The 27,130-nt window shown below is 42.6% G+C and overlaps 1 protein-coding gene across 1 annotated transcript; it reads left to right on the top strand.

The window, feature by feature from the left end:
* The first annotated feature begins 1,630 nt into the window (after window positions 1–1,630).
* gorab (golgin, rab6-interacting) lies at window positions 1,631–16,456 on the top strand. Its single transcript, XM_073477328.1, has 5 exons — window positions 1,631–1,803; window positions 1,946–2,276; window positions 2,871–2,972; window positions 3,079–3,219; window positions 14,456–16,456. The coding sequence occupies exons 1-5, from the start codon at window positions 1,749–1,751 to the stop codon at window positions 14,901–14,903; spliced, it is 1,077 nt and encodes a 358-aa protein (XP_073333429.1). The 5' UTR covers window positions 1,631–1,748; the 3' UTR covers window positions 14,904–16,456.
* The last annotated feature ends 10,674 nt before the right edge of the window (window positions 16,457–27,130 follow it).

The raw sequence follows: 27,130 nt of genomic DNA, 5'->3' as shown, positions 1-27,130 counted from the left end.
TCTCTGCCATCTGGCCTCCATGCCTGGCCCTGTCTCCACTCTGCCGGCGATTTATGCCCTCCTGAGGTGTTTCGCCTTTTAACTCGCACATAATTGGCCCCCAGATGCAAAAAAGATGTGGAGGCCAGTTTTTATTAGTTGCCAAGCAGAGGTCATTGTTTTTGCATCGCTCCGACTCCTGAGCACTGCCAAGGTTAAAAAGACACGCTTTATGTCTGTACCTTGACCAATTACTGAAGGAAATAAGGAGGCTGTACAAAGTCACGCATACATGAAAGTAATGATGGAATATGGAGCTGAATGAGGGCAGTATGTGATGGTGTGTGCTGAAGGACAGTGGTAAAGAAAGCAATTAAAATTAAATCATACAGACGCAGCTCTTTCCTACAAATACCTTCTGACGACCACCTCCACGTGCACAACTGACTCACCAGACATGATACGCCTGCTGTCAATTTATATGAGTTAAGAGGAGATATTCACAAGAAAAGCACATGACAGGACAGGAATGAGAAACGTTTCTGGATAGTTGCAAAAGTCCAACATCATTTTAAAGCGTGACCCCACCGAGTGATAAAAGTTGGAAACTGTTCTAAGGGCAAGACTGACAATAACACTGTATGATTAAATCTGTAGAGCTGTAAAATCCAACAGTATTATAAACCTCTGTGCTGTGTTTTGACTTCAAACTCATTGATCTGTTCCTCAAACCAGCCTTCCTGGATCGCATTCAATCTTTTATTCTGTAACTGAAGCAAGAAGTAAGTTCTGCTGGTCTGAACACAAACTAAACATGTGTCTTACATGTTTGAACAAGGGGTCTCAAACTCAGTGAAATTAGATTGGGGACACCGGCCAGGCTTCAGCAGACCGCTGTACATGTTACTGAGTCACATTAAACTCAATGGTAAAGAAAGAAAGATAGATAGATAGATAGATAGATAGATAGATAGATAGATAGATAGATAGATAGATAGATAGATAGATAGATAGATAGATCAAGTTGTCCACTTAAATGTCATGCTGCTTTCACATGAAGCACTTCTTCAATTAACCTCTGACCCACAGGCAGTCTCTCTACAAGAAACAATCTGGACCAGTTAGAGGTTAAGAAATTGGCGGAAAATGGGCAGAAAATCAGATTAACACCCTGAATTATTTTTTTGGCATTAATCAAAGGAAATTATTGCAATAAAGAGAAGTGTTATTGTGATCACACAGACTGTGGGCTGCGAACAAATTAATATTTTTTTTATTTTATCTGATGAAAAACCACGAAACAATAATGTCAAATTTAATCTGAACCATGAAGCCACAAAAACCAAATCCTTCAATGAAACTTTCCAACAGGATTTATGGAGCGCGGATGTAGCACACCTTATATATGCCTTTTGTATAATTACCTACAAAATAATAATTCATTGCAAAGATACATTAAAAAGTACGATTTTTTTAGTTCTTAAAAATGTAGATCACGATGGGAGACTACACATTGTGTTATCTTACTTAGATTTAATGTTAGTTGTTTTTTTTTGTACAGGCGATATCTGCAACTTCAACGTCACCGGTCTTTTTGGGGTCCTTAACGTGGCAGTGATAAACAAAGATGGCGGTGGCGTTCGGAGCTTCATAGAGTTTTTCTGAATTTAGGAACTTTAGAATGATGATTTTATATCATTAATCACAATATTTCATATATGCATCACTTTGTCGTCTTGTTTGTGGTGTTTTAGGTGTTCCGTTGTAAAATGAGCGGCTGGGCCGGTTTTTCTGATGCGGAATTACGGAAGATTCAGCAGAAAGGTAACTGCTAACGTTAGCCGGAGAAGTTAGCATTTGACTTTGCTTCAGCTTCCCTGTTGACATTTTAATCCTCTTTAACATTTAGGCTGACTAATTTTATCTGAAAACCTTTGGCAGTAAGTAAGACTGCGTGTATTTTCAGACGCAGCGATGCCCGCTGCGGCAGCCCGCGGTCGGAAACCGGCTCCAGCCAACCGGAGTCGGCAGCAGCTCCAGCGGGAGAGGGCCCTCCAGCTGGCCGCTCAGAAGACCAGCGGAGCCCCGGCACCTGGCCTCCTCCTGGAGCAACAACTCAGCACACCGCCGCCGAAGGAAGAGGCTGTGTCTCAGCCCATGGCCCCTACAGGAGCTCCGGCTGTCAAACAGGAGCTGCAGCAGAAACCAAACGAGGTGAAGTCGACTGAAAACCATCAGCCGGGTTCAGAGGAGGAAACCCCGGCTGTTAAAGAGCTGGAGAAACAAGAGGTGGAACTGTTAGTATGTCTTTTATTCTGTACTCTACTGAGTTTGATTGTACAGCAAATATTATGTGCAATATATACGACCTCTGTTGTTTCCTAATGTTTAGGCTAATAACATCTGTTGTCTTTATGATTATGTTGTTCTCCCTTTCACTTTGCTCCTGCACCTTTGGTGGCAGTTGATAGTGCAGTCTGTACAAATGTTGGATATAAACTTTGATTTTGCTCCAGACAAACATTAAATTGTTTTGGGCAGACTGTAGACAAATATGAGATCACAAAAATATCATTTGCTGGATAGCAGTCAGTGACTTAATCACATGGTAGTGTACGGAGTCCCTGAGGAGACAGATGATAAAGAAAGACAATGAGATGTTACTGAGACAGCAAACCACATGTGTGAGAGGAAGGCTGATGTTAAAGGAAGGGTTGAGTTTTTTACATCTGAATTAATTTCAGGTGACTGTTACCTGCTGAGTTTTGCCCAAAGTTCTGTGATATTCTGAAATGCATACAAAAACCCAAAACTCCTTTTTATGGTTGTTTTGTCTTTTTGAATCTGATGTGCGTTTTTGTGTGTTAAATCCTCTCCGTACCTAATTACAGACGGGAGAAGACGCGTCTGGAGCAGCTGCAGCAGGAGCAAAAGATAATCGAAGAGAGGAATAGGCGCAAGAAAGCTCTGCTGACAAAAACTATCGCTGAGAAGTGAGTATGGCTGTCTTGGTTCTGTGTTGAGTAGAATGTTATCATGACAAGAAGGCCAAAATTGAGGCAATAATAATAAGTGTACTTCGTTTGTTACCGTCCACAGGTCTAAACAGACTCAGGCAGAGGCTGTGAAGCTGAGGAGGATCCAGAAGGAGCTCCAGGCCCTCGATGACATGGTGTCCAATGATATCGGCATCCTGAGAGGAAGGATAGAGCAATCGAGCTGGGAATACTCCGCTGCCAGGTACAGAGACAATACGAGGAAATGTGGGGCAACAAATTGCCATAAACGCCTGTTGAATTGTTGTCAGTAGAGAGCATTGTAGATCCAAGGTGAAACTGACAGAACAGCCAGACACCAGGAAAAAAAGGTAGAACCGGTGCTTCACATTGCCGATTTTAATAATCATCATGGTGTCGGATACGAGACATACTGGTTTTGATTAGTCTGTGAGTTTCCTCAGCTGCTGGTGCTGTAGATGCAAGAAATGCTGCTCTGTTTTAAAATAGGAAAACCCTTTAAAAATGTGAGAATTCTCAATAATTTATCAGGTATAGGTCTGAGTCTGGATAGGCCAGCATCTGAGTCCAGACCCAGACCACAGTCCTTTACCTATACCTTTATTGCTGTCAGTGGTCTTGAATGTAGCACCATTGTATTCTCTTGTGTTTCGATTTGTTGGTTTGTAGCTGTTATAGCAGCAGACACATTGTGAGGATTCGGTTCCAAGTTTTCTGACACTATCAGAAGTTTGGCGCAGGCTGTCTGTGGTCTACAAAACTCTGAATGAGCAGTTGGTGGAAGTGACTCACAACTAAAACCAATCATCTCGCTTCTGTGAAGTCAACTGTGAAGTCTTGTCTGGGACAGCCCAAAAATCACACAAGTCAGCAAAGTTAACAACCTGTCGCAGTGGGATTTGAACTCACTCCGACTGAGGAAGCAGCTCTTTTAACTGAGTTAATGTCAACATATGTAGAAATACCCGAGGTTCAGACATTAGTTGGTGTCAAGTGCCCTCACTGTTGAAAGGTATTGGTGCAGAACTCCCCACTTGAAAGGTAGCTAATCTCGGGAGGATTTCACAGGATTCCACTCATCACACCTTTGCTCTTTTTACTTCTTTCTTTTTATTTATGGAAGTTGGTTGCAATTGTGAATAGTGGTCAGGTGAAAAACCTTTAAACACAAACAAACACCATGTTAAGAAAATGAAACAAGATAAACATACAAATTCTTTATATAACCAGAAATAAACCCTGTAAATAAGCAGCAAATAATTAATCCCAAATAAATAAGTTAAACCGTATACAGCTATCACCTTCAAACATTTGATTTAACCTTATGATTCTAAGATTTTAACTTTGCAATAAATCAGCTCTCCAGGATAAATCCAAATATGTGATACTTTAAACTGCATTTAACCATAAAATATTTTAATTTCATTCATTTAACGTGATCCCAACCATATCACCCAAGTGCTCACCACCATTAAGTGGACACCAGCAGTGCAACAAGCTCACCGGCTGCATCTCCCCCGAAAGCCCAGCTCTGCACAAACAAATCTTGGTAATCTGGTCCAAATCTCAGTCACCTCTCATGCTGCGTGCTCCCACTGCTGCTCTGTAGTGATTGTGAGTGTGTGTGTGACTCCAAACCCAGCTAATTAACCAACCACCCTCACCTGGTGCACTCAGCCTGCTGCATTCAGCTGCGAGAGGCACTCAACCTGGTGTATCCAGGCTGGAGGGGCGTGGCCCACAGTTCAGCTCCACACCTCCCACTCGATCTTTCCAGGGAAACCGCTGGAACGATCGCAGACCCTGGTGCACTTGTGGTCAGAGTTTCCCTCCTGGGTCCCCTGCCTGCTCCTCAATTGGCAGCAGAACAACCAGTCGCCGGACGTCCCGGTGAAGTATTGTGGACCGAAAGTCCCTCTGGATGCTGGAGACAGGATGCTTGGGTACTGATGTTGCTGGTCTCACCTCAGGGATACAGAAGCTTGGAACAATCCTGACATTCACATCCCGCACGATGCCACGGGGGTCCGGGTTGACACTGACAACTCTTCCAAGCTTGAATTGTCCCCTCATGGCATTCTGATCACACAGCCAAATGATGTCTCCAACAGCAACATTCCTTTGTGCAGTGTGCCACTTACTTCTTACAAACAGATTGGGACCAGCAAGCTGGCTCCATGATCTCCAGAACTTGTTTACCTGGTGTTGCATTTCTTGGAGTCTCTTATAGGGATAGCTCGTGAAGTCAAACGTCTTCCAGTCACCACTTGAAGATGCTCGTCCCAGCAGAAGCACATTTGGTGTGATGTACTGCACGGTGTCTTCAAGGCTCTGCACCCTGGCATTGATAGGACGTTCATTAGCAAGATTAGCAGCGAGCTGGAGGGTTGTCTGAAGCTCACTGTAGCTGAGGCACGACTCTCTCCCCAAACTCTGGAATGCCTTCTTCACAATGCGAACAGCTGCTTCAGCAGCACCATTACGATGTGGTGAATCAGCTGGTTGGATTTTCCACTGCCAGTCGGTCCCATTTTGAGCTGCAGCCTCTTCCACAGCAGACCTGTCCAGCCCATTTAAAAACTTGTACAATTCTTCCAGAACAGGTTTGGGACCGACAAAATTGGTCCCCGGGTCAGACCAAATCTTCTTAGGATGCCCTCGAAATGCTGTGAATCTCTGATAAGCCATCAGGAAACTTTCAGTCGACATGGTATTGGCCAGCTCTGTGTGGATCGCTCTACTGGCCATGCAGCAGAATACGACTCCCCAAACCTTCATTGTGACCCTCTTCCTCACATCGTCTTTGGCTTGATAAGGTCCAAACAGGTCCACAGCTGTGAACTCGAAGGGGGCTGCAGGTCTAGTTCTCTCCTGAGGCAGATTTCCCATCACTTGTTGACATTTCCTGGCTCTGGCTTTCTTACAGATCACACACTTGTCAATAACTTTTTGAGCAATCCTTCTTCCTTTGATGATCCATGCTTTCTTTCTCACCTTCAGCAGAGTCGCAGCCACTCCCTCATGACCCTTGCTGTGAGCCTCACGAACCAAAAGCGTTGAGATCCAAGCACTGTAAGGTAAGAGGGGAACACCAGCTTTGTCTTCATTAAAGGCCTGGATCCTCCCACCGCAAATCAGCAGTCCGGTTTCTGGTTCTTTATAGACTACCAGCCGGTCTGTAGTGGTGGTGGGAAAAGTCACGCCCTCTTGTGCAGCAAGGAAAAGGTCTCTTAGGGCATCTTGACGTTCTGTTGCAGTGATGACTCCGCTTGATGAAACTGCCTCCCACTTTGGAGTTCTCAAGGTACTATTTTGTGCTGCAAACCTCTTTGCTGACCTCCAGACCCACGCAACCGTTTTGACCAGGTGAGTCAAATCACTGAACCGTCCTTCCTTCACCAGGTTTCGGATAGCTGCGCCGGCAGGTGGCCTTCGATGCTCTTGATCAGGCGGCTCTTTCTCTTCCTGAGCTCTTGTAAGTGCAGCAACAAAGGATTTCTTCTGCATCTTACTGATGCTCTCTCGGGCAGTTGCCGACACATCCTTTGCAGACTTGATTGGCCACTCATCAGCCGGTAGACTCAGGAACTTTGGCCCCTGCTGCCATACTGAATCTTCACCCAAGTCTTTCGGACTAGCCCCTCGAGTGATGATGTCGGCAATGTTCAGGGGTCCAGGGATCCACCACCAATCTTCAAGTCGTGTGCTGCTTTGGATCTCTCCAATTCTGTTGGCGAAGAAAGTCTGGAAGCCATAGCTCTCACGCTGGATTGCACCAAGCACCGTTTGACTATCGACAAAGTGGTACCACTGCTTGACTTGGATGCAGCCATGTTTCTCAAAGTACTTCTTTAAGCGGGCGGCGAAGACTGCTCCACACAGCTCAGCTTTCACTGCTTCCCCCTTGTGGTCTAGAGGCGTCAACTTTGCTTTAGACTCCACCAATCTCACTGTTGAACCATGGTCACAGGCCCACTGCAGGTATAAGACGGCTCCATAGGCATGCTCACTGCCATCAGAGAAGGTGATCGCATCAGGTTTAGCAGAGACGTCCACAGGGGTCAGGGCTCTAGGAAACTTGACCTTGTTCAGCTGAACGAATTCCTCAAAGAGGCTGATGGCATCTTCTCTGAGCTTGTCTGACAGCGCAAGGTCCCATGTGTCTTTGGTGGTGCTACCTTTAGGTTTGGCTTCCTGGAATGCTCTTCGAACCAAGATGGCCCCTTTCTGCTTTGCAGGCGTTGTCAGACCGATGGGGTCATACAGCCCAGAAACTTGACTGAGCAACTCCCGTCGTGTCAGTGGGTCTGGCGTCTGGACTCTCACTTGCTCCAAAACAAGATCTTGGCCAAGTCTCATCTTTCTCTTTCTTTTTGAGAAGTTTATCCCAACCATGACGTGAAGCTTGTCATCCTCCAAGGTGTAGCCAAGGCCAAGAGCTTTGTTGTCTTCATCTTTAAGCTGGTTCGGCAGGACCACAGTCTTTGCAGTTGCCTCCTGTTGTTGTTTTCCAGCAGGCTCTTCCCTCCTTTGGCCAGAGAAAACCCATGGCTTCAACTCGAAACCCCCTGCTTTCAGGATTTCCTCCACATTTGCTGTGATGATTTTAAGCTCGTCCAGGTTGTCATGAGAGGTCAAGAGGTCATCGACATAGCTGTCTTCTTGTAGCACTCAGCGCTCCTCCACAAGATGGCTAAACTGGGGGAGATTAGCCGTCTCTCTCATGGCTAGTTGAGCAATACAACCTGCTGGTTTGTCTCCAATGTTGACTCTTGTTACTGCATATTCGCCCAGCTCTTCTTCTTCGGAGTCACGCCACAGAAACCTATGCAAATGTACTTCTTGGTCTTCGAGCCAGACTGAATTGTACATTTTTTTGATGTCTCCCAAAGCAGCAAAGACTCCCCTCCGGAACTTGAGAAGCACAGCACGGATTGGGTTAAGGACATCTGGGCCTTTCAACAGGAGATCATTAAGACTCAAGCCTCTGAACTTCTGGCTACTGTTCCAGACAAGTCTTACCGGAGTCGTGACCGAGTGTGGATTGGGTGCGATGAGATGGCTGATGTACCACACTGGTCCGGTCCACGAACGCAGGGCATCTTCAGACAACTTCATTGCAGCCCGGCGGTTAACCATATCGTGAACTTGAGCAGCGTAGGCAGCCTTCCATTCTGGTTCCTTGGCCAGCTGTCTCTCTGTCCTCAGGAAGGTGGCCTCAACTGCCTTCCTGTTGCTTGGCAATGCGGCTGGATCCTCCACCCAAGGGTATCTGGCATGCCAGTGTGGCCTCTCACTGTGGTTATCAGCAGTTGCATATGTAAGGCCGCTCCTCACCACCTCCAGCTCTCTTTCTTCAGCAAGAGTCATTTCTTTGCCGCCTGGCTGGCAGTTTCCACAGCGGCAGCCTCCACATTTTGGGACACAGCCGGCACCAATGCTGTCCCATTTCCACCACTCGAGGAAGTTGGAGGCAGTAGCTGCTGAACTGGAATGCTGACCTTGGATGGCTTTTGGGGCTTGTTGATTTTGTGGAGGATGAATAGGGACCACACAGGTACGTTCTTCATATTTCACAGCAGCAGTTCTCATCGACCTTGCAAAATGCGTTCTAGACGTATGGGCTGATACTGTGACCTCTTCAAACAACTCAGGATGGGCGCCAGCAACTGTCTTTCCCAGTGGTCCATCCCACAGCACAAGGTCCCCCACTGTGCGGATTTTCTGGGGAGCCAGCTGACCTTCCTTGTGACTTACGAGGAGCTGGATCTCTCTTGGCCTTACCAGCTCACCGAGTGGAATGTCTGGGAAGAACTTTTGCAGTTTCTCGGCTGTCACATGCCTATGAACATCTGCAATGCTATCCAGGCCATAGCAAATCAGCTGGTGGGATCTGAATGTGCCTCGTGAGGTGCTAACACGGATTTTTAGGAGGTAACGCTTCGTTTGGACAAAGACTTTCATGCCTCCTACACCATGAACCACGAGTGTGATGTCTTCGCTTCTGAGATTGAGTCGACCAGCTGCCTTGTGGGTGATGTAATTGGTGTCTGAAGCTAGGTCAATCAGGGTGCCAATTCTTTGTCCAGCATTGGCCGTAACCTCCAGTAGCATCATGATGACAGGCCATTCCACCAAGCCGCCTCCCGCCAGAAGACTTGAGTTACTCTTTGCAGAATGGGAGGTTCTGGACACTGTGTTGCTGAATGCATCTCGGCATTGTTGGGCTAACTCAGGCGATAGCTTGCTGAAGAATTCTTCTTGGGCCTCAGTGTAATTTGGCGTAGTTTTGTTGCCACCTCCCACCATGCTGCTTTTCCTCTGGGTTGCGCTGCCTCTGGATGCTTCAGCACTGGGACAAAGGTAGTAGTGGTGTTCTATGGCTCGCTTGCCTCCGCATTCAGGATTTCTGCACAGGAATGTTGTTTTGCAGTGACCCTCATGATCATGGATCTCCAGGCATTTCCCACAGGCTCCCAGTTTTCTTACTGCATCCTTCTTTTCTGTGAGTCTGAGCGTGCGGAACTTTTTGCAGAAGTAGAGCTTTCTCTTATGCTTGATGTCACCACAGACGACACACTCTGAAGGATGGCTACTTGACTGGTTTGATGCCCTGGTTCTGGCTTGCCTTTGCTCAGACCGGATTTCTCTCTTTGGTGGGTCTTCATCCCTCAACTGGTCCAGCTGTTCATAGATGCTTTCTTGACTCTTGAGGAAAGCTAGCAGACTGTCAAAGCGCCTGTCTGGATCAGCACTGCTCCTCTCAGCTGCATGGAGAAGCCACTCTTTCTTCAATGCATCAGGAAGTTTGCTTTCAATTGACTTAGTCACTAGAGGGTTCTTTAAAGCACCAGTGTCACCAAGGTCCCTCAGGTCTTCAAGAGCTTTCTCAACAGCTTGGATGAGCTCAACAATTTTCTTTGGCTGGTGGCTTTTGACAGCTGGAAGCCTCTGCAGTTCCTCGACTATCTCAATGGCGATTGCAGTTTGGCTTCCAAACCGATTCTGCAGCACACGGAAGATGTCTTCTGCCGTGTTATAAGTTGTCAAGCGAAGATCTCTCATTATTCTCTCATCCAAACTGTCAAGTAGCTGGAACTTTTTGACTTCTTTTGACCCAGTTGGTTCCCCTTGCATCTGGAGGGCCTCCCAGTCTCTTCTCCAGCGGTGAAAGTCACGCTTGATGCCAGTGAATTTAGGGAGGGAGGTTGGCTTCAGTCTTATGACTGATGTTGGGTAGCTGTTAAGAGCTGCAGTCACAACCTTTCCAGCATCTTCTTCAGCTTTTGCTTGAATAAAATCTGCTTTTCTTGACATTAACTTGGGAATAGCCTGCTCAAGCTGACGCATGCGCCACTGGAAGTCTTTCTGCTCAGCAGGAGGGGCCCAACACTTCCACTGCTTATGCAGCTCTTTTGCCTTTTTGACCAGTCTCTCCAGGTAGTCGAACATGAAGTTGAAGGCCTCCTTGTTTCCACTGAGCTCGAAGGACGCCACACACTCTACTTTCTCCTCTGCTGCCTTTACTGCCATAGTCAGTTCCTCTTCTCCAAAGTTGGCCCAGAGTGTCTTTTGGATGAGGTCCTTCACCTCCTTCAGTTTCGTTTCACACTCACTTGCAGTTTTTTCAATATCGGCCTTTTGCTGCTCACTCAACGCAGGACCTCCTTCAGCACCTGCATCCGACTCTGCTTCTGCAATACACTGGGCCTCCACATCCTCATTTGCCTCCATGACTTTGTTGGCCTCAATTGTAAGCTTTTTGAAACTGTCTCTGAGCTCCTCTTCAGGCAATATTGCATGCATCCTCACAACATTGTTGGCCAGCCGGGAGAATTGACGCTTCGCCGTCGTTCTGTTGGCTTTAAGCTGCTCCAGTGACTTTGAGTCAGCCATCTTCTTTTACAGCAGAATGGAGTAAGGTGACGTTCAGTATCTCATCAGGCTTCTTCTAGGCCTGGCCGGTCGCTGTTCTGGTTTCTCTTCTCCAGATGCAGCCGGTTTTTCACTGTCAAGTGCCCTCACTGTTGAAAGGTATTGGTGCAGAACTCCCCACTTGAAAGGTAGCTAATCTCGGGAGGATTTCACAGGATTCCACTCATCACACCTTTGCTCTTTTTACTTCTTTCTTTTTATTTATGGAAGTTGGTTGCAATTGTGAATAGTGGTCAGGTGAAAAACCTTTAAACACAAACAAACACCATGTTAAGAAAATGAAACAAGATAAACATACAAATTCTTTATATAACCAGAAATAAACCCTGTAAATAAGCAGCAAATAATTAATCCCAAATAAATAAGTTAAACCGTATACAGCTATCACCTTCAAACATTTGATTTAACCTTATGATTCTAAGATTTTAACTTTGCAATAAATCAGCTCTCCAGGATAAATCCAAATATGTGATACTTTAAACTGCATTTAACCATAAAATATTTTAATTTCATTCATTTAACGTGATCCCAACCATATCACCCAAGTGCTCACCACCATTAAGTGGACACCAGCAGTGCAACAAGCTCACCGGCTGCATCTCCCCCGAAAGCCCAGCTCTGCACAAACAAATCTTGGTAATCTGGTCCAAATCTCAGTCACCTCTCATGCTGCGTGCTCCCACTGCTGCTCTGTAGTGATTGTGAGTGTGTGTGTGACTCCAAACCCAGCTAATTAACCAACCACCCTCACCTGGTGCACTCAGCCTGCTGCATTCAGCTGCGAGAGGCACTCAACCTGGTGTATCCAGGCTGGAGGGGCGTGGCCCACAGTTCAGCTCCACAGTTGGTTTTCCACTGAGTTTGACCATAGAGTCCATTAGCAGGTAACAGGGGCTTAATTCCACAGAAGGCTGAATAAGAGAGCTGCAACAACCAGTCGATTAATCAGTCAGTCCAGCAAAGGAAAATTGATTTGCTGGTTCCAGCTTCTTAAATGTGAGGAATTTGCAGCTTTTTTTGTCATTCTGACAGTAAATGACGAGTGTTTGGGTTTCAGACTGTTGGTTGAACAAAAGAAACCATTTGAAGACGTTACTTTGGGCTCTGAGAAATTGTGATGAGCATTTTTCACAGTTTCTTGACATGAAAGACTAAATGAGTCATCGTGAAAAACAATCAGTAGGTTAATTAAAGTTAAAATGCAACTAAGTTGCAGCCCTGCTGAACAACAGTAACCAAGACTGCTCTTACACGTCGCTTTTCTTTCTTGAAGTACATTCAGAGACAGATGAGTTTGGTCATTGCTGGATCATCAATATGTTTGTACATTTGAGCCAAGGAGCTCTCAGGGTTTTAGAAAATCATTTGAGTATTCATCAGAGGCAAACAGTTTGATTTGAATAAATAAACTTCAGATTCAGTCGCAGTCCTGCAGTAAACTGTGGTCACTTGTAATAAAAGTGAGCAGGTAATGAACTGTACACCGACTGTAAATGCTCTCACTGCCCCCTGCAGCTTGTTTCCAGTATTCATGTGTTCTCAAACTCTTTGAACCAGTTTAGCAGACGCGGTCCTGCTCAGATGTTCGACATGCGGAGACTAATGAAGCCCTGAAAAAACTTGATAAATATAAGTGTGAAAAAAACCTCTTGAATCATGTTGTTAATCAGTGCAGCATTAAATTCTCAGCAGCCGCAGAAGGTATAAAGACTGTAAAATCTTTAATACACAATACATGTTTTACCCGCACTGATGCAGTCCAGCTGTGTTTGACCTTGTGCTTGTAGCTGTGATTTTTCTCAGCAGCCTGCTGTGTAGTGAGATTAGCTCCACGTCATGAACGCTCCTCATTACAGATGTTTGTATAACGGGAAGAGGACCCGACCTTCACACACTCGCTGCGCTGGATTCTCCTCTGATTATGTTGATTTAATGAATTGTTGAGATTTCTCTGAGGTACAACATGAAACCCTGTTTGACATCATCTGTTTCCAAACAGTGTGTGATGTTCTGTTTCTCACAATTAAAACAAAGTTTCTGCATTCAGACGATGTGGGAGGACCCGTGTGTGTCCTCAGCAGGGCCGGGCTCGAAAGTATTCAGTGCTTCTGCCAAAATGATGAACCGGTATAGACCTGGACTTAACATCCGACCCGAGTGATCCAATCACAAGTGTTCAGCTCTCAGACCGTCACTTCACAGCTACATTACATTACATTACATTACATTACATTAGCAAAGTGTCTCCAATTCAACAACTCACTAAACTGGGACATGTTTTAAGGGAGTCTGGGGACTTTCTCCACGGGGACAAAGAAGTAGCCTATATTGGTTACTGTTCAGTGTATTTGTAAAATTTGACATGTTTAGCTTCAATAAAATGTTTTTCTTCTTTCATAAATTGAGTGTAAATGGTGAAATCAGTGTAAACAGTGTGTTCAAACAGCTGCTGAATGTTTTTTTTGTTTTTTTTCAAGAAATATAAAAGTCATTTTTCTACAACAACAAAAACACCGGTTTTACAATTAGCAAAAGAGGTTCTCAGGATTAGAGCTGCAGCTAACGATTAATATCAATTAATCCAACGATCATTTTCTACATCATTTCATTTATTGGTTGGTCTATAAAATGACATATTTTAATAATTAAATATAACCCAGAGAATTAAACCATTATTCTAACATCAACACAGTTGGCAATTATTTTTCTGTTAATCATCTCATTGATTAGTCGACTGATTGTTGCAGCTCTAAACGAGAGTCTGCTTCTGATCAGCCATTCGCTGCCAGCTTTCAATCCTTGAGTTTTCAACACTTGGTGCAACAGACAATCAACAGTCAATACTAAATAAGTTTAAAACCCAACTAAGGCTGCAGGTAACATATATTCCAATACCAACCAATCTGCAGATAATTATTCCAGTTAATGGTGAAGACAATATTTACTGCAAGTTCTCAGAACCAAAGCAAGGATAAGGATAGGATATTAAGGTAAACAGTCAGAAAATGCTCAGATTTTAAAAACCTAATTAGCATTTTTGGTTGATAAATTATTCAAACAATAATCATCAGAATAGTTCTTGGTTAATGTTGATGGACTAATCACTTAACAGACACAGTGCAACACCCAACACTCTTCCTCAGTGGATTTAATTTCTGATATTCTAACTAGCGTTTTGGTCTTTATACCAGTGAGACTCTTTAATCTTAAATACATTTGCTGGATTATTCTTCTCAGCCAAATTTTTTATTTATTTCTGTCTTCACATTAAGCTTTGACAGAAAGCAGGTGTTAAAAGAGGAATCTGCATGATTGAGCACTGAGCATATTTGGTCATAATAGATCTTATCAGCAGGACAGGAATGCAGACAGGAGTACTTTGATTTGTTGCAGCAAATATTCAAAATGAAAAGAAACACTCCTCCTGTCACAATCTGTAGGCGAAATGTTCAGTAAAAATGAGAAGTTCTTCAGGCCTGTTGTTCAGTTTCTCTTCACATTTTCTTCCTCACGTATTTTCTCAGAAAGCGTTACGAGAAGGCGGAGGCCGAGTACGTGACGGCCAAGCTGGACCTGCACAAGAAGACGGAGGTGAAGGAGCAGCTGACGGAGCACCTCTGCGCCATCATCCAGCAGAATGAGCTGCGTAAAGCCATGAAGCTGGAGGAGCTGATGCAGCAGCTGCAGCTTCAGGCCACTGAGGAGGAGCTGGAGAGGCAGAAGGTGGAGGAGGAGGAGGCGGAGAAGAAGAGGAGAAGCTGTGTGGAGACGCAGAGAAACGGTTCAGTGGAGAATCAGGAGGAAGCGGTGCAATCAACCAAAGACTGTAGACCCACGGAGGAAGAGACAGTGAAGGAGGAGAGAGGAGGTGACGTCCAGCAGGAGCACCACCCGACGACTGACGCAGCAACGACTGAACAAGACTGTAAAACACTAGAAAACTGTGTTCAGAGTGAAGCCGAGGCCTCCTGATGCTCAGAAAAGACAGACAGACAGTCATCATCTGTCAGCTGAGCTGTAAAATATCTGGACATTATCACACATGAATATAAAATGCTAACGCTAATGTTGTACACTAACACTGTCAGCTAGATGAGATGTTGATGCTGTAACTTCCAGGGCTGGGTGTTCACGTCAGTACAAACTGAGTCAGTGTCTGCTAAACATTATGTTTTATTACATCTTAATGTTTTAGGATGATGATTACTGGTACCAGAAGTCGTAGGGAGGTGATGGTTGACGCAGTTGTGGTTTTAGATGTTAAATACACGACCACTATCTTAAAGCAAACAAGACCATCAGTGAGAAGATAGCTACTTCTAAATAGTTATTATAGATATTGTAAATGCCTGTCACCGGGTCTGATTCCGATTTATCTGGGTCAGAGAAGTCATAAAATTACAACTATCTTTTACGATGGAGGGCTGAGGGTGAATCGTTTCACAGCCAGAGAGAAAAAACACAAACAAATAAAACAAATTCTACTTGGTTTTGCTTTTCGTCCACAGGAGCTGCCAGAATCAATAAAAAAATAAAAGTTCCTTCTAGCAGCTTTAACCTCATTATAGCCAAAACCTTGAGTTACCTAAACTGAACCATAAAATGTTAAAGAGCAACTCCAATCAAAAATAGAGCGCCGGTATTAGATCGTTATCAGAGTGAGAAAGGTTACAGCTTTACCTGCAACTCTGCTGATTAGTTTATGAATAACATTTCTTTATTATGCTGGTAAAAGATGTCAGCTTTTGTTAAACGAAGCAGAAATCCGTCTGTAAAAAAGTTGTTTTGATGATACTCGTACTTGAGTATTTCATCAGCAGTGATACTGGAAAAAAAGTTAAAGGACACCCAGCCCTCCGTACGTGTGTACCTGCAGGATCAGACACAATCATCTTCAGCTGCAGAGTAAAATATCTCTCAGCCATTATCCTCAATCGCTGTCTTTATGTGTGCCCTTCCAGACAAAAAACTCTTCTTCCAAACATGTGGTTTTACATCCCATGTGAATTATCTCTCTGCGCAAAGGTCGAATTCAAAAGCTGACTGTTTATGATTGTTGTCTCTTTGTGGCGACAACCAAAAGATGGGTCCTGTTTACTTCCTGGAACGTCTCTGTTTGATGCAGACGCTCCGCAGCGTTCATCCGCACATGAACCCTCCTGTCTCGTGCTGTAGATGAACACGTTAGCTGGCGCTGCGCTCGTGTTTCACAGAGATAATTCAGGTCTCGTCGGTGCGGCTGAGGAGCAGCGGGCCTCCTGATGGTAAGATGATATCTGTTAATGTATGGACGGATGCTTTCAGCTTTTCGCTCGCTGCACATGTGTTGAAAATAATATATGACGATAATCTAATGTTAAACTTTCTATCTGTGGGCCTGACCAAAGTCTGTATACTCTGTGGTTTTGTGTGTGGAGCGAATGACTGGTGCATATGAGAAGTTATTTAAATGGGTAAATATTTAAAAAGGTGATATTTAGGTATGCAGTATGATATTTTACTAAAATAAACTTTAAAGGAACTCATTTCCCCTCTCGTCTATTTTGTCCTGGTGTCGTAACTTTTTTTGATAATGAGTTATCTGCAGGACCGCAGCTTGTGGTCCTGGAAGGAATTTACACGGGGGAGCAGCTTCTGGGACTCTCACGGCTTTTTGCAAGTCGTTTTTTAAAGTGCAGTAAGTGTTTCTGTAAACCGCTTTGAGATTTTACAGCGCTCCGGTCACATCTGGCCGTCTGAAGCAGAGGCCGTAAAAGCAGCTTTTTTAATTAGTTGGGAGGTAGAAGCTCGGAGAGGGAGAGTGACCACCGTCCCGTCTGTCCCCGCTGAACCTCCAAGGTCAACGTTTGAAGTCCCGAGGAGCTGATGTCAGATCAGATTTGACCAAATTAGAAAGACATTTAAATAAAAAAGGTGCAATTATGTCATTTCCCCTCAGCTGTGACCTTCACTGTGAAACAAAATCCATGAGTGGAAGCTAATTAAGAACATTTAGTCAATTATAATTTTGAGTTACTCTTTTTATCCTTAAGGGTTTTTATTTGATGCTACTTTATACTTGAACTGTTGTAATTTTTACATTTATTCAACCAGTTTTTGTACTTTACAGTTCAGATATTCTTAAAATATGATGTAATGATGCAGAAATAAATTGTAGAAAGTCAATTTATTCTGTAATTGAGTCATAAAAACATTTTTTTTTTAAAAAGTTTTAAAAAGTCATTATTGTTATGCTGCATCCTGTTTTACTCTGTCTTGTTAATGCTACAAAAACTCACTTTTCTATAAAACAGTTTTAAATAAGCTGATTAGATGAAAGATCAAATAAATTTAAAAAAAGAAATATTCTGCAGACAGATTTATTTTTGTTTTATTTTTTTATTTGTTTTAATAGAATGAGGTTTTAGGACTCAGTTATAGACTGATTTCACTCTATAAACTACAACATTAAAATATAATTTTAAAAAACAAATAATATAGATATAACAATATTAAATGTGCTGTTTAACATAATTAAAACATTTGCTTTTGAAACTTTAAGTCCGGGCTGCTCAAAGTGGGGCCTGCGGTCCAAAGTCGGCCCGCCGTGAGGTTTTATTTGGCCTGCGAGATGCTTCGAGTGAAAATAAAATAGAACCTGAGTTGATGCTTTAATTTCGGGAGGTAAAAAATGCTCCTTTAAATACGTAGAAATCCTAATTGTTAATTATTTTTCATAATCTGATCACGACGGCAGAGTGAAGTCAGTTCAACTGAGGAAATGAAAAAATACGGAAGCCCTGAAGGCAAGTGGAAATTTTATTTTTTTGATAATGGCAAAACATTTTCACCTGTTTTTATAAAAAAACCAGTGAAGATGGAGAGAAAACAGTCTAGATCAGATTCAGAAAATGGGTCACTGAAGTTAGTTTTTCTCACTGACCTCTCAGGGCTTCCGTAGATTAAAGGCCTTCCTTCTGTCATCTGAACAACATAATGCAAAAATGACTTCTTTCTTTTTCTTTTTCAGTTTTGGCTCTCAAAGGGAAAAAGTTTGAGCATTTCTGTACTCGTACTCAAGTACTCGAGTATATTTTTTACTGAAATAAAGGATCTGAGAACTTCTTCCACCGCTGACACGATCACATTAAGTTTCTCTCTTTTGCAACATTATTCCTCCAAATCTTTCAAAATAAAACATGATGTAGAAAAGTTCAATTTGCCAACTAATAATCGTACAAACTGGACTGAGAGAGTGTTTATCCTCCTCCACATGTTCACATGATCCTCCTCGCTGCTTCGGCTTAAAATGGGAATAATAATAATTGTCACGAGAACTCCTCAGGGGGGGTCCTTGTGAAAAGAAATGTGTTTTGGATTATGACAAAGAAAAATGAGAAGATTCAGGCTGCGGAGATTAAGGCATCCAACCGGGCTTCAAACTGCACAAACGGCTTCTACATTTGGAAATACATTTCCATTAGTGTGTGTGTGTGTGTGTGTGTGTGTGTGTGTGTGTGTGTGTGTGTGTGTGTGTGTGTGTGTGCTGGGCCGGACTTCAGAGGGTTTATAAAGTAAAGTGTGATTTATGTGGCGCTGGCGTCCCTCGACAGGTCGAGAAAGACCCTGAAACCCGAGAAGTCCAAGAGCCGAGAGAGGAAAAAACCCTCAAAAAGCCCCAAAAAATCAAGTTTTCCTCCAAATCTGCGCCATCTGGACCAGCCGAACTTCACCTCCACACCACTGAACTCTGAACTCACTGTCGGTACAAATGTGGAAGACAGAAAAAGAGAAAATGAAACTAATCAGATTCAGATTTGATGTTTTTGCAGTGAACTTTCGGCCTAATTTGCTTTGGCAATTATCAAAACGCGCGTCCAGTTTAATTTAGCTGCTGGATAATTAACACAGTCTCATTTTCTTTTTTAATTTAATGCTTCACTGTTGAAGCCGAATTAATGTAATTTCCCTGAAGAACCGACATCCAGACTCCATATTTATAAATCTGGACAATAAATAGAAAAATTTGACTCTTTCATCGAAATATTTAAAGAAACTTTAATCGAATTTGGCTTCCTGCGTAAAACAGATGATGGAAAATAAACTCAGCTCGACAGAAAGTGAGTGTAGATGATGGAAAACAAATTTAAGAATATAAAAATATAACTCTAAAACATTCTGATTAATTTCAAAACGCTTAAAATTTATTCAACCTATAACCTGAAAAATGAACTCAAAGAAACCCCGAGAAGAAGAAGAAGAAGAAGAAGCAGGAGCACTGAACTAAGTGATTTATGTCTCCTGCTCATCAGTAATAAACGACGTGTTCCGCGGTGTTTCTGGTGGTTTATAATAATGAGAATGAGTGCGGCTGAATTAATTTCACACGGCCACTCGCTCTGTAAACTCTCCGTGTTGTTTTAATCAGGAGCAGATCTGCTGTTTTATGTCGGAACACCACAGACCGTTTACAGTTACAACATGTGAGCCGCCTGCAACAACAGAAACAGAACAGAACCGCTCGTAAAACATAAAGAGGGGACGCTCATAGTTCATATAATACAATTACATACAATTATGTATATTTCTCTGTTACGCCACAGTGAAGTCACGTCGCCATAAAGTAGCTATCGCAGTTTTTTAAGTGTCAGCATCTCGTTTCTCATCAGCTCGATGACAGAAGAGCATCACTCACACATCTCAACCCAAAACTACACGTGACCCTGTGATTCTGCACGAGCAGCTGGAAGATCAGAGTTTTTATAAGAGTGAAGGGAAAAAAACCTCATCTTCAAAACGTTAAAGGGGAGAAATTCAGACTCAATATTAATGAGGTAATGATGAGGTAATAATACAAACTTCTTCCATTAGTGAACAAACGAGCTGTTCTCTCCCAGAACGCTGTTTGAAGCTAGAAAGGTGGCAGGGTCCGCCACATGTAAACAAAGCAAAACAGTGTGAAATTGTGTTGTCCCTAGTATCGGACCCTGCCTTCAAGGACAACACAATTTCATCCTGTTTTTTCTTTGTTTACATGTGGCGGACCCTGCCACCTGCCACCCTGAGGTTTTCGTCATTCGAACTGCTTTTTATGAAGTCAAATTACAATTAAATTCTCTAAAGCTGAACCCGCTCTTCTCTTTTTGTCTCTTTAAGGTCAGTTTGTTTCTTCAGTTTATTCAGTCATGAGTACAAAGAGAGTTTAGTCAGTGGAGATCTTTCTTTTAAAACTACAGACTGCACCTTTAACACCTTTTCAGTATTAATTTTTGGAGCATTTAATGACGTTCACTAGAGCCCGACCGATATTATCAGCAGATATTTGCTTCTCACAGATAAATCAGTATCGGTGATTATGTTGCCTGATATAACTTTTATTTATCTATTTATTTATTTTTGGAGATGATGATGCAGAAAAAGATGCTTTGGATGATTTATAATTATTACATTCTCTGTGAAGAAAAAAATGAAAAAAATGTCTGCATATCGGCCCCAAAATCAAAAATCAATATGTTTATTTAATTATTTTAATTTGGCAGTATTAGTCCTCCGTACTTACAGTACTGAGTAATTGTCGCCTGCTTAGTTCCATTCCAGCTCTGCAGTGTTTATTTTTGCTGGTGCTATTTAAAGGGGCACTCTGTAGAAAGGTGGCAGGGTCCGCCACATATAAACAAAGTAAAACAGTATAAATTGTCCTTTAAGGTCAGTTTGTTTATTCAGTTTATTCAGTCATGAAAACTCTCTTCCTATTAGCATTTCTTCACCAGAACTACAGACTGCTCCTTTAAAGACTTTTAAACTGTTTTACTTTGTTTATATGTGGCGGACCCTGCCACCTCTCTAGCTTCAAACAGTGTTCTGGGACCTTATTTTCCTCTGAGAGCAGCTGGTTTATTCACTTAAGGAAAAAGTTTGTATTATTACCTCATTAATGTTGTAAATATTAAAAGTCTGAGTTTGAATTTCTTCTCCAGAACTACATACTGCTCCTTTAACATGCATCTGTGATTTAACAATTAAACAGGGCATTTTAAGGTGAACAGGCTGCTTTATTTTTTGTTAACACCTCATTATTCTACGTCTCCGTCAGAATCAGAATCAGCTTCAGGCCTGTTAGTAAAGAAGACATTCTAGATAATGCTTAAATATATTTAACATAAGTTTTTATTGATCCCAAAGAGGGAAACGTAGCATTATAACAACACAACAAAGGTTAAAGGTAAAGGTAAACGTTACTGCTAACTGCTGCCGTTAGCTCAGTTAGCCGTGCAGCTAGCAGTCCAAACTGGGAGTCCGGGTGTTAGAGCGGGACGGGTCGGGGCTAGCTGGTTAGCATGCTAACTTCAGTATATATCTTCGTAACACAATACACAGACGTCAAAATGTCAGAAGTGTCTTTCACATTCTGTTGATGATTTTATTTATTTTTTTAATGTTTTTAATTAAAATTCTTACATATTGCATCTTTAAGACATATTTTTTTTATACCAGTGGAGGAAAGTAAAAAAAAAAAAGTACATTTACTGAAGTACAATAGTGAGGTACTTCTGTTTTCTGTCGAATTTATCTGACAGCTACAGTCACCAGCGAACTTGCAGGTAAAGTTTTAATATATTTAAATATTTGATTGTGAGATCGTTTTAACAACCCAGCACTGAGTGAAATGGCTAAATGAGCTGCACCTCTCCTCACTTAATAATGCATACTTATACTCTCGTACAGCAGTATTTGTACCCGGTGGTGTTGATACTTCAGACCTGTCAGTCAACATGCATGCATTTACATAAATTCTCCATCTCGGTCTTAATGTGTTCAGCTCAGTCCGTCTGTGCAGTCCTGGCCCGGGGGCTGAGGGTGATGATGATGAAGGTGATGATGATGATGATGAGGGTCCCAGGCCGCCACCCTGCCGCCGCCACCGCTGTCCAGTGACCCCTGGTGCTGATTGGAGTAGCGCTGTGGCCCCTGTCCTCTTTTATTTCCCTAATTGGGAGTGAATGGCCTCCTTGTTGACTCTTTACATCCTGTGCAGGAGCCTCATGTTGCTCCCTCTGCGCTCTCGCCTGATTGCAGCGGCTGCACCGGGATTTTCTCCTCTTATAGCGAGAAGCTGCTGCTGCCGAGCTGCAGACGTCTCACACACACTCTGAGCTGATTACAGGAGGCCGTCAGAGGCCGGAGGAGTCAGTCACAACACCACAGACTCAACATGTCACTGCAGACACCATGTGTTCAACATGCACAGCAGATTTCATATGTAGCTTAACTAAATACATTTAGGTTACTCAGTGATGTGCTCATGAGGAGCAGTATGGGGTACTTAAACTTTACTCTATACTTGTATTTCACTACTTTTTTTCTTTACTGCTGTTATTACTTTGAAAAACATGAGAATTTAATTAAATATGATGAATGTTGTGGATTACACTACTCATCACCACATACAGTAGTATCTAGTAGTAAAATCTACTTTTACTTTAATAATACAGTGTGTGGATGATCCAGATGTTCGGCCTCGTGGATCTTTTGTTTATCGGGACATCTGGTTCACTATTTATTAATTTTTAGTTCTTTGTTTCCTTTGTATTACAGTTACTCTCCACCTCCCTGCACTTAAACTGCATTTTAAGTGTAATTTATTTGTTGGAAAAACAGACAAAACACATTAAACAAAGTTAAAGGAGCAGTCTGTAGAAATGTTAATGAGAAGAGAAAGATCTTCATTGGCTGATTAACAAACTAAATAATCAAACTCTCTTTGTTTTCATGACTGAATAAACTGAATAAACAAACTGAACTTAAAGGACAACACAATTCATACTGTTTTACTTTGTTTATATGTGGCGGACCCTGCCACCTTTCTAGCTTCAAACAGTGTTCTGGGACCTTATTCTCATCTGAGAACAGCTTGTTTATTCACTAATGGAAAACAGTCTGTGTTATGACCTCATTAATATTGTAAATATTGATATTCAGGGTTTGAATTTCTAAGTGTAATTGTTCTTTTTGTACACTGAGTGTAATTTAATTGCAATTTATTTGTTTCGCAAGAGACAAAACACATTAAACAAAGTTGAGATGAGTTGGATGAATACATAATTTTTTCCAGACAGATATCACGATGACGATAATCATGCTGTGAAAATCTGATATCACGCCAGTCCTGATCTCCAGATAACATTAGCTTAAATGTATATTTTATTGTATATTTATACCATAAAGGACTTGATGATATTTCATGATTTGATCTTACGTTAAATGTAAAGTCTGAATCTGAAAAAGTAGCTCCATCTGTCATCTGCTCTGACTTAAGTTCCCTCCGGGTTCAAGTCTTCAGTTGTTGCTTTATTCTTTGATTAAAAGCTTAACGTCACGTTTTCACCTCCTTTAATTTAAAAATCTTATTCCAACATGCTGCATGAAGACAGATCACACACTCTCACCTGTCCGCTGACTTCTCCTCATTAAGATTTACACTCAGAGGGTCGGCAGGTTTCTGTGGGTTCATGTTCAGTTACCACCCACAGTCCAAAACCAGCGCAGAAACCTAATTATCCTGCTCAGAGCTTTCAGTCCTGACGTGAGTTAAAGTGTGGAGTTTCATGAGTCTGTGATTAAGTCCCATTTCAACCAATTCAGTGAAGCTCTGCATTAATTTATGATCCGTCCTGTTTCTGGTTTGTGCAGTTTAATACAGAATCAGAGCGAGTCGTCCAGATTTATGTGTCAGACTTTATCGAAGCTAAATCCGAGCCCAGAAGCTGCCTGTCAGACTGTAACTCTGATGAAACACTCACATCATTTTTTAATCCTTACAGATAAAACAACAGATTATCAGAGACTTTGTGTGACAGTGACATTTCTGGCCTCAGATGGTTAAATCTGGTTCTTTCCATCATGTAAACACAATAAAATAATGATAGCGTGCTGTTTTAATTCCTCACATTGTGTTAGAAGAAATGATGATTTTACTTCATGTCAGCTTTTCACTGATAACCTCTGACACTGTCTTTAACCTGTGTGTTGTGTTCAATGACCTCTGCTGTCATTATTGATTGTTAAGCTTATTGATCTCCATGATCATGTTTGTGCTTCTGTCTGATCACGTTCGTCACCTCTCTGTACTCTGTGTCACTTTAATCAACATTTATTGTTTTTAAATAAACTGACTTGACTTGATGGTCGTCGCCATTATGAGCCCTTAAAATTATGAGTTCATGTTTAATTAATTAAATAAAGCCTCAAATGTTTGTATCAAATGTTTGAGGCTTTATTTAATTAATTAAACATGAACTCAATGGCTTTTACTTGATATAAAAAATTACAAATTACTTTCTAAATTAACTGGATGTTAATGTGTGGAAGCTCATTTCTGCCAGTTAAAAAAGAAAAACTGGGCTTGATGAAAAAATTATTACCATGGTAACTCATAATTATGAGATAAAAGTCAACAATATGAGACTTAATCCCATAATTATACTTTTACCCTTATAATTATTACTTTTTATCCCATAATTTAAATGTTCTTTCCCATAGATATGACTTTTTATCTCACAATTTTGGCATTTTATTTCATAATTTTGACTTTCACCCATAATTATGACTTTTTTTTTTAATCAAGGCTTTACATAATTTTATTCTTTGGCAGAAATGTGCTTCCGTATTAATGTCTTCATCCTGATGCAGATCTTTTGGCTGCAGAGTCGGTCTCGGCCTCCTCCACAGACTCGTCCTGCAGCCCTGCAGGATGGCATTTTCCCCTTCAGAGATGTTTGGACGTTTCCATTCGCCACAGACAAACTGGAGCAGGCGGAGCAAACAGGCCACTTTCACATCGAGCTCTGAACAAAGAGTCGGGGCCCTGGAGGAGAAGACTGGGAGTCTGAGACACGGGGAGGCCTTTTTTTTCTTTGCTCCTTTTTTTTTTTTTTTACTTTTTTTTTTTTGCCCTAGCTGGCACCGGAATGGACTTGTAGGCAGGAAAAGAGAATCTGGAGGGAAAACTAATGATGAAAAAGTCTACTCTATCCCTGTGCCTTCATTAAATACATGGAAAGAACGAGAGAGGCACATCTGGATTCAATCCGCGTCCCTTTGATGGCATCAAGTGTTCTTTTCCCAGATCAGGGGGCTGGAAGCTACGGGATGTCTATGGCAGCTCGGAGCCCAGAGTCGACTCCTGCCATCTGAGCACATGAACCCCCCCCCGACCCCCCCATCATCACCTCCACCATCCAGCTCCCTCCATTCCTTCACCCCTTCACCCCCACCACCTCTGCAACCCCACTAACCTACAGTTCAGTGGTGGGAAGTAACTCAGTATCAGTCTAGAAGTACTTTTACTGGGACACTTTCTGCTCTTTCTGCACACATTTCTGGTGCTTTTTTGCGGCTGGCCCCTTTAAATAACGTCTTCTTCTGACGCCTCATCACAAGTTATGGCCTGTTAGAATGAGCCGATCAACCGAACAGGGCTTTTCCCTCTGAGATTCATGTCTTCTCAAGCATTTTCAGTGACTGTGGAGGTAATAATATGCAGCATGTCACAAAAACCTGAACAAATATGGTGTGTGACCCCTCAGCTATGTAAGAAATGTGCTGTCCTTCTCTTCCTTCTTGACTGACTGATCTGAAAGCATAAAAATCAACTTTAAACTCAGACTCAGTAAACCACCTGAGAATCACTCACCTATGAGCAGTAAAGTGGCTGATTGAACTGGAAAGTCTTTAAAGGAACAATTCACCTAAAAATCAGGTCAGGTGAAGTTTCATAGTCCACAAAACATTTCTGGAGCTTCTCAGTAAAACAGCGTCGCAGCATTCTGCTAAACAACTGAAGTAGCTGGAGACTTGATTTAAAACAGTAAAAAATGACCAAATAAAACAGCTCTGTAACGCTCACCCAGTGTAATCCAAGTCTCCAGAAGCCCTGAGATCCCAAACTGATCTGAAAAAGACGGTATTTATATCCTTGATATGCAGTCGAGCTAAAAGCGTTAGCACGTCTGGGTGCATGAGCTCGACTGCAATTCAGTTTAGCAGAATGCTGCAACTCTGTTTTACTGTGAAGTTCCAGAAATGTTTTGTGGACTACGAGACTTCACCTGACTTTCTTGATGACTCCATATATCTGCTTAGAAGTCCTAAAAAAATACACTCCTTACATGTGCAGAACTTGCCTTAGAAAACTCATGTTTTTAAGTCTTCTTGAGAATCAAAGTGACCCAGTGATAGTTGTCTGTACATACATGAGCACACTGCAAACAGGAAGTGCTAACAGCTGATTCGGCAAAGTTTTTATGGAGTTTGTTTGTTTTCTTGTTGTTTTTTTACGTTTTCAAACCGTCTCCAGTTACTTCAGTTGTTGTTTTGTGGACTACGAACCTTCACCTGACTTTCCATCAGCATGGCAGGGAGGAGATGGTGACTGGATTTACATTTTTGGGGTGAACTGTTCCTTTAATTCTATCTTGCCAAACCAAAAGCTAAACTGCAAGTACCTCAAAATTGAGTACACAACTTTGTCAAGATGCGTTGAGAAGCTACATTTTCAGATGATGTTCCTATCTGAGAGACATTTGGGCCAGAACTTCTTTATATGTGGGTTCTGTGAGAGAAGTCACTCTGCGCTCCTGTGGGCACAACTGTGGACAGACTGACTGGCACGGGTTATGGTTGGGTTTAATTGGTGGCAGACCGCAGGACAGTCAGAGTGGCTTTATCAACACACAGGCAGCGATAACAGCCTGCACACGCACACACACACACACACACACACACACACACACACACACACACACACACACACACACACACACACACACACACACACACACTCATTAGGCCGAGGCAGGGTGTCGATGGTGCTGATGGTGTGTTTCTGCTGAAGGGGGTGAGGAGGGGGGAGGACAGCTCGTGGTGGGGGCCTGTGAAACGTCAGAGACAACATAAAGGCACTGCCACGTAATTAGAGAGAGAGAGAGAGAGAGAGAGAGAGAGAGAGAGAGAGAGAGAGAGAGACTCGTCCTGCCTCCTCGCGCCTAGCTGCCGCTGAGCAAGCTTTGCGCACACACGGAGCTTTGCGCATCTGGTCGTCATCAGCAGCGGCAGCAGCAGCTCTTCCTGCTCAGATGTGACTCAACCAGAGTGGGAAGAGAGAAGAGAGAGCTTCTCCTCAGAGGACTTCTCTGTTCAACTGCTCTGTGTGAAGCGTCTCA

The sequence above is a fragment of the Pagrus major genome, chromosome 11 (genome assembly GCF_040436345.1).
Source record: "Pagrus major chromosome 11, Pma_NU_1.0".
NCBI lineage: Eukaryota > Metazoa > Chordata > Actinopteri > Spariformes > Sparidae > Pagrus > Pagrus major.
Note: the sequence above shows the minus strand (reverse complement) of the source record. Positions and strands in the feature narration are given on the sequence as shown.

Coding starts and splice junctions, on each gene's coding strand:
- gorab (XM_073477328.1), top strand. CDS start 1,749: ATGAGCGGCTGGGCCGGTTTTTCTGATGCGGAATTACGGAAGATTCAG. Junction 1,804..1,945: donor ACGGAAGATTCAGCAGAAAG/GTAACTGCTAAC, acceptor GTGTATTTTCAG/ACGCAGCGATGCCCGCTGCG. Junction 2,277..2,870: donor GAGAAACAAGAGGTGGAACT/GTTAGTATGTCT, acceptor ACCTAATTACAG/ACGGGAGAAGACGCGTCTGG.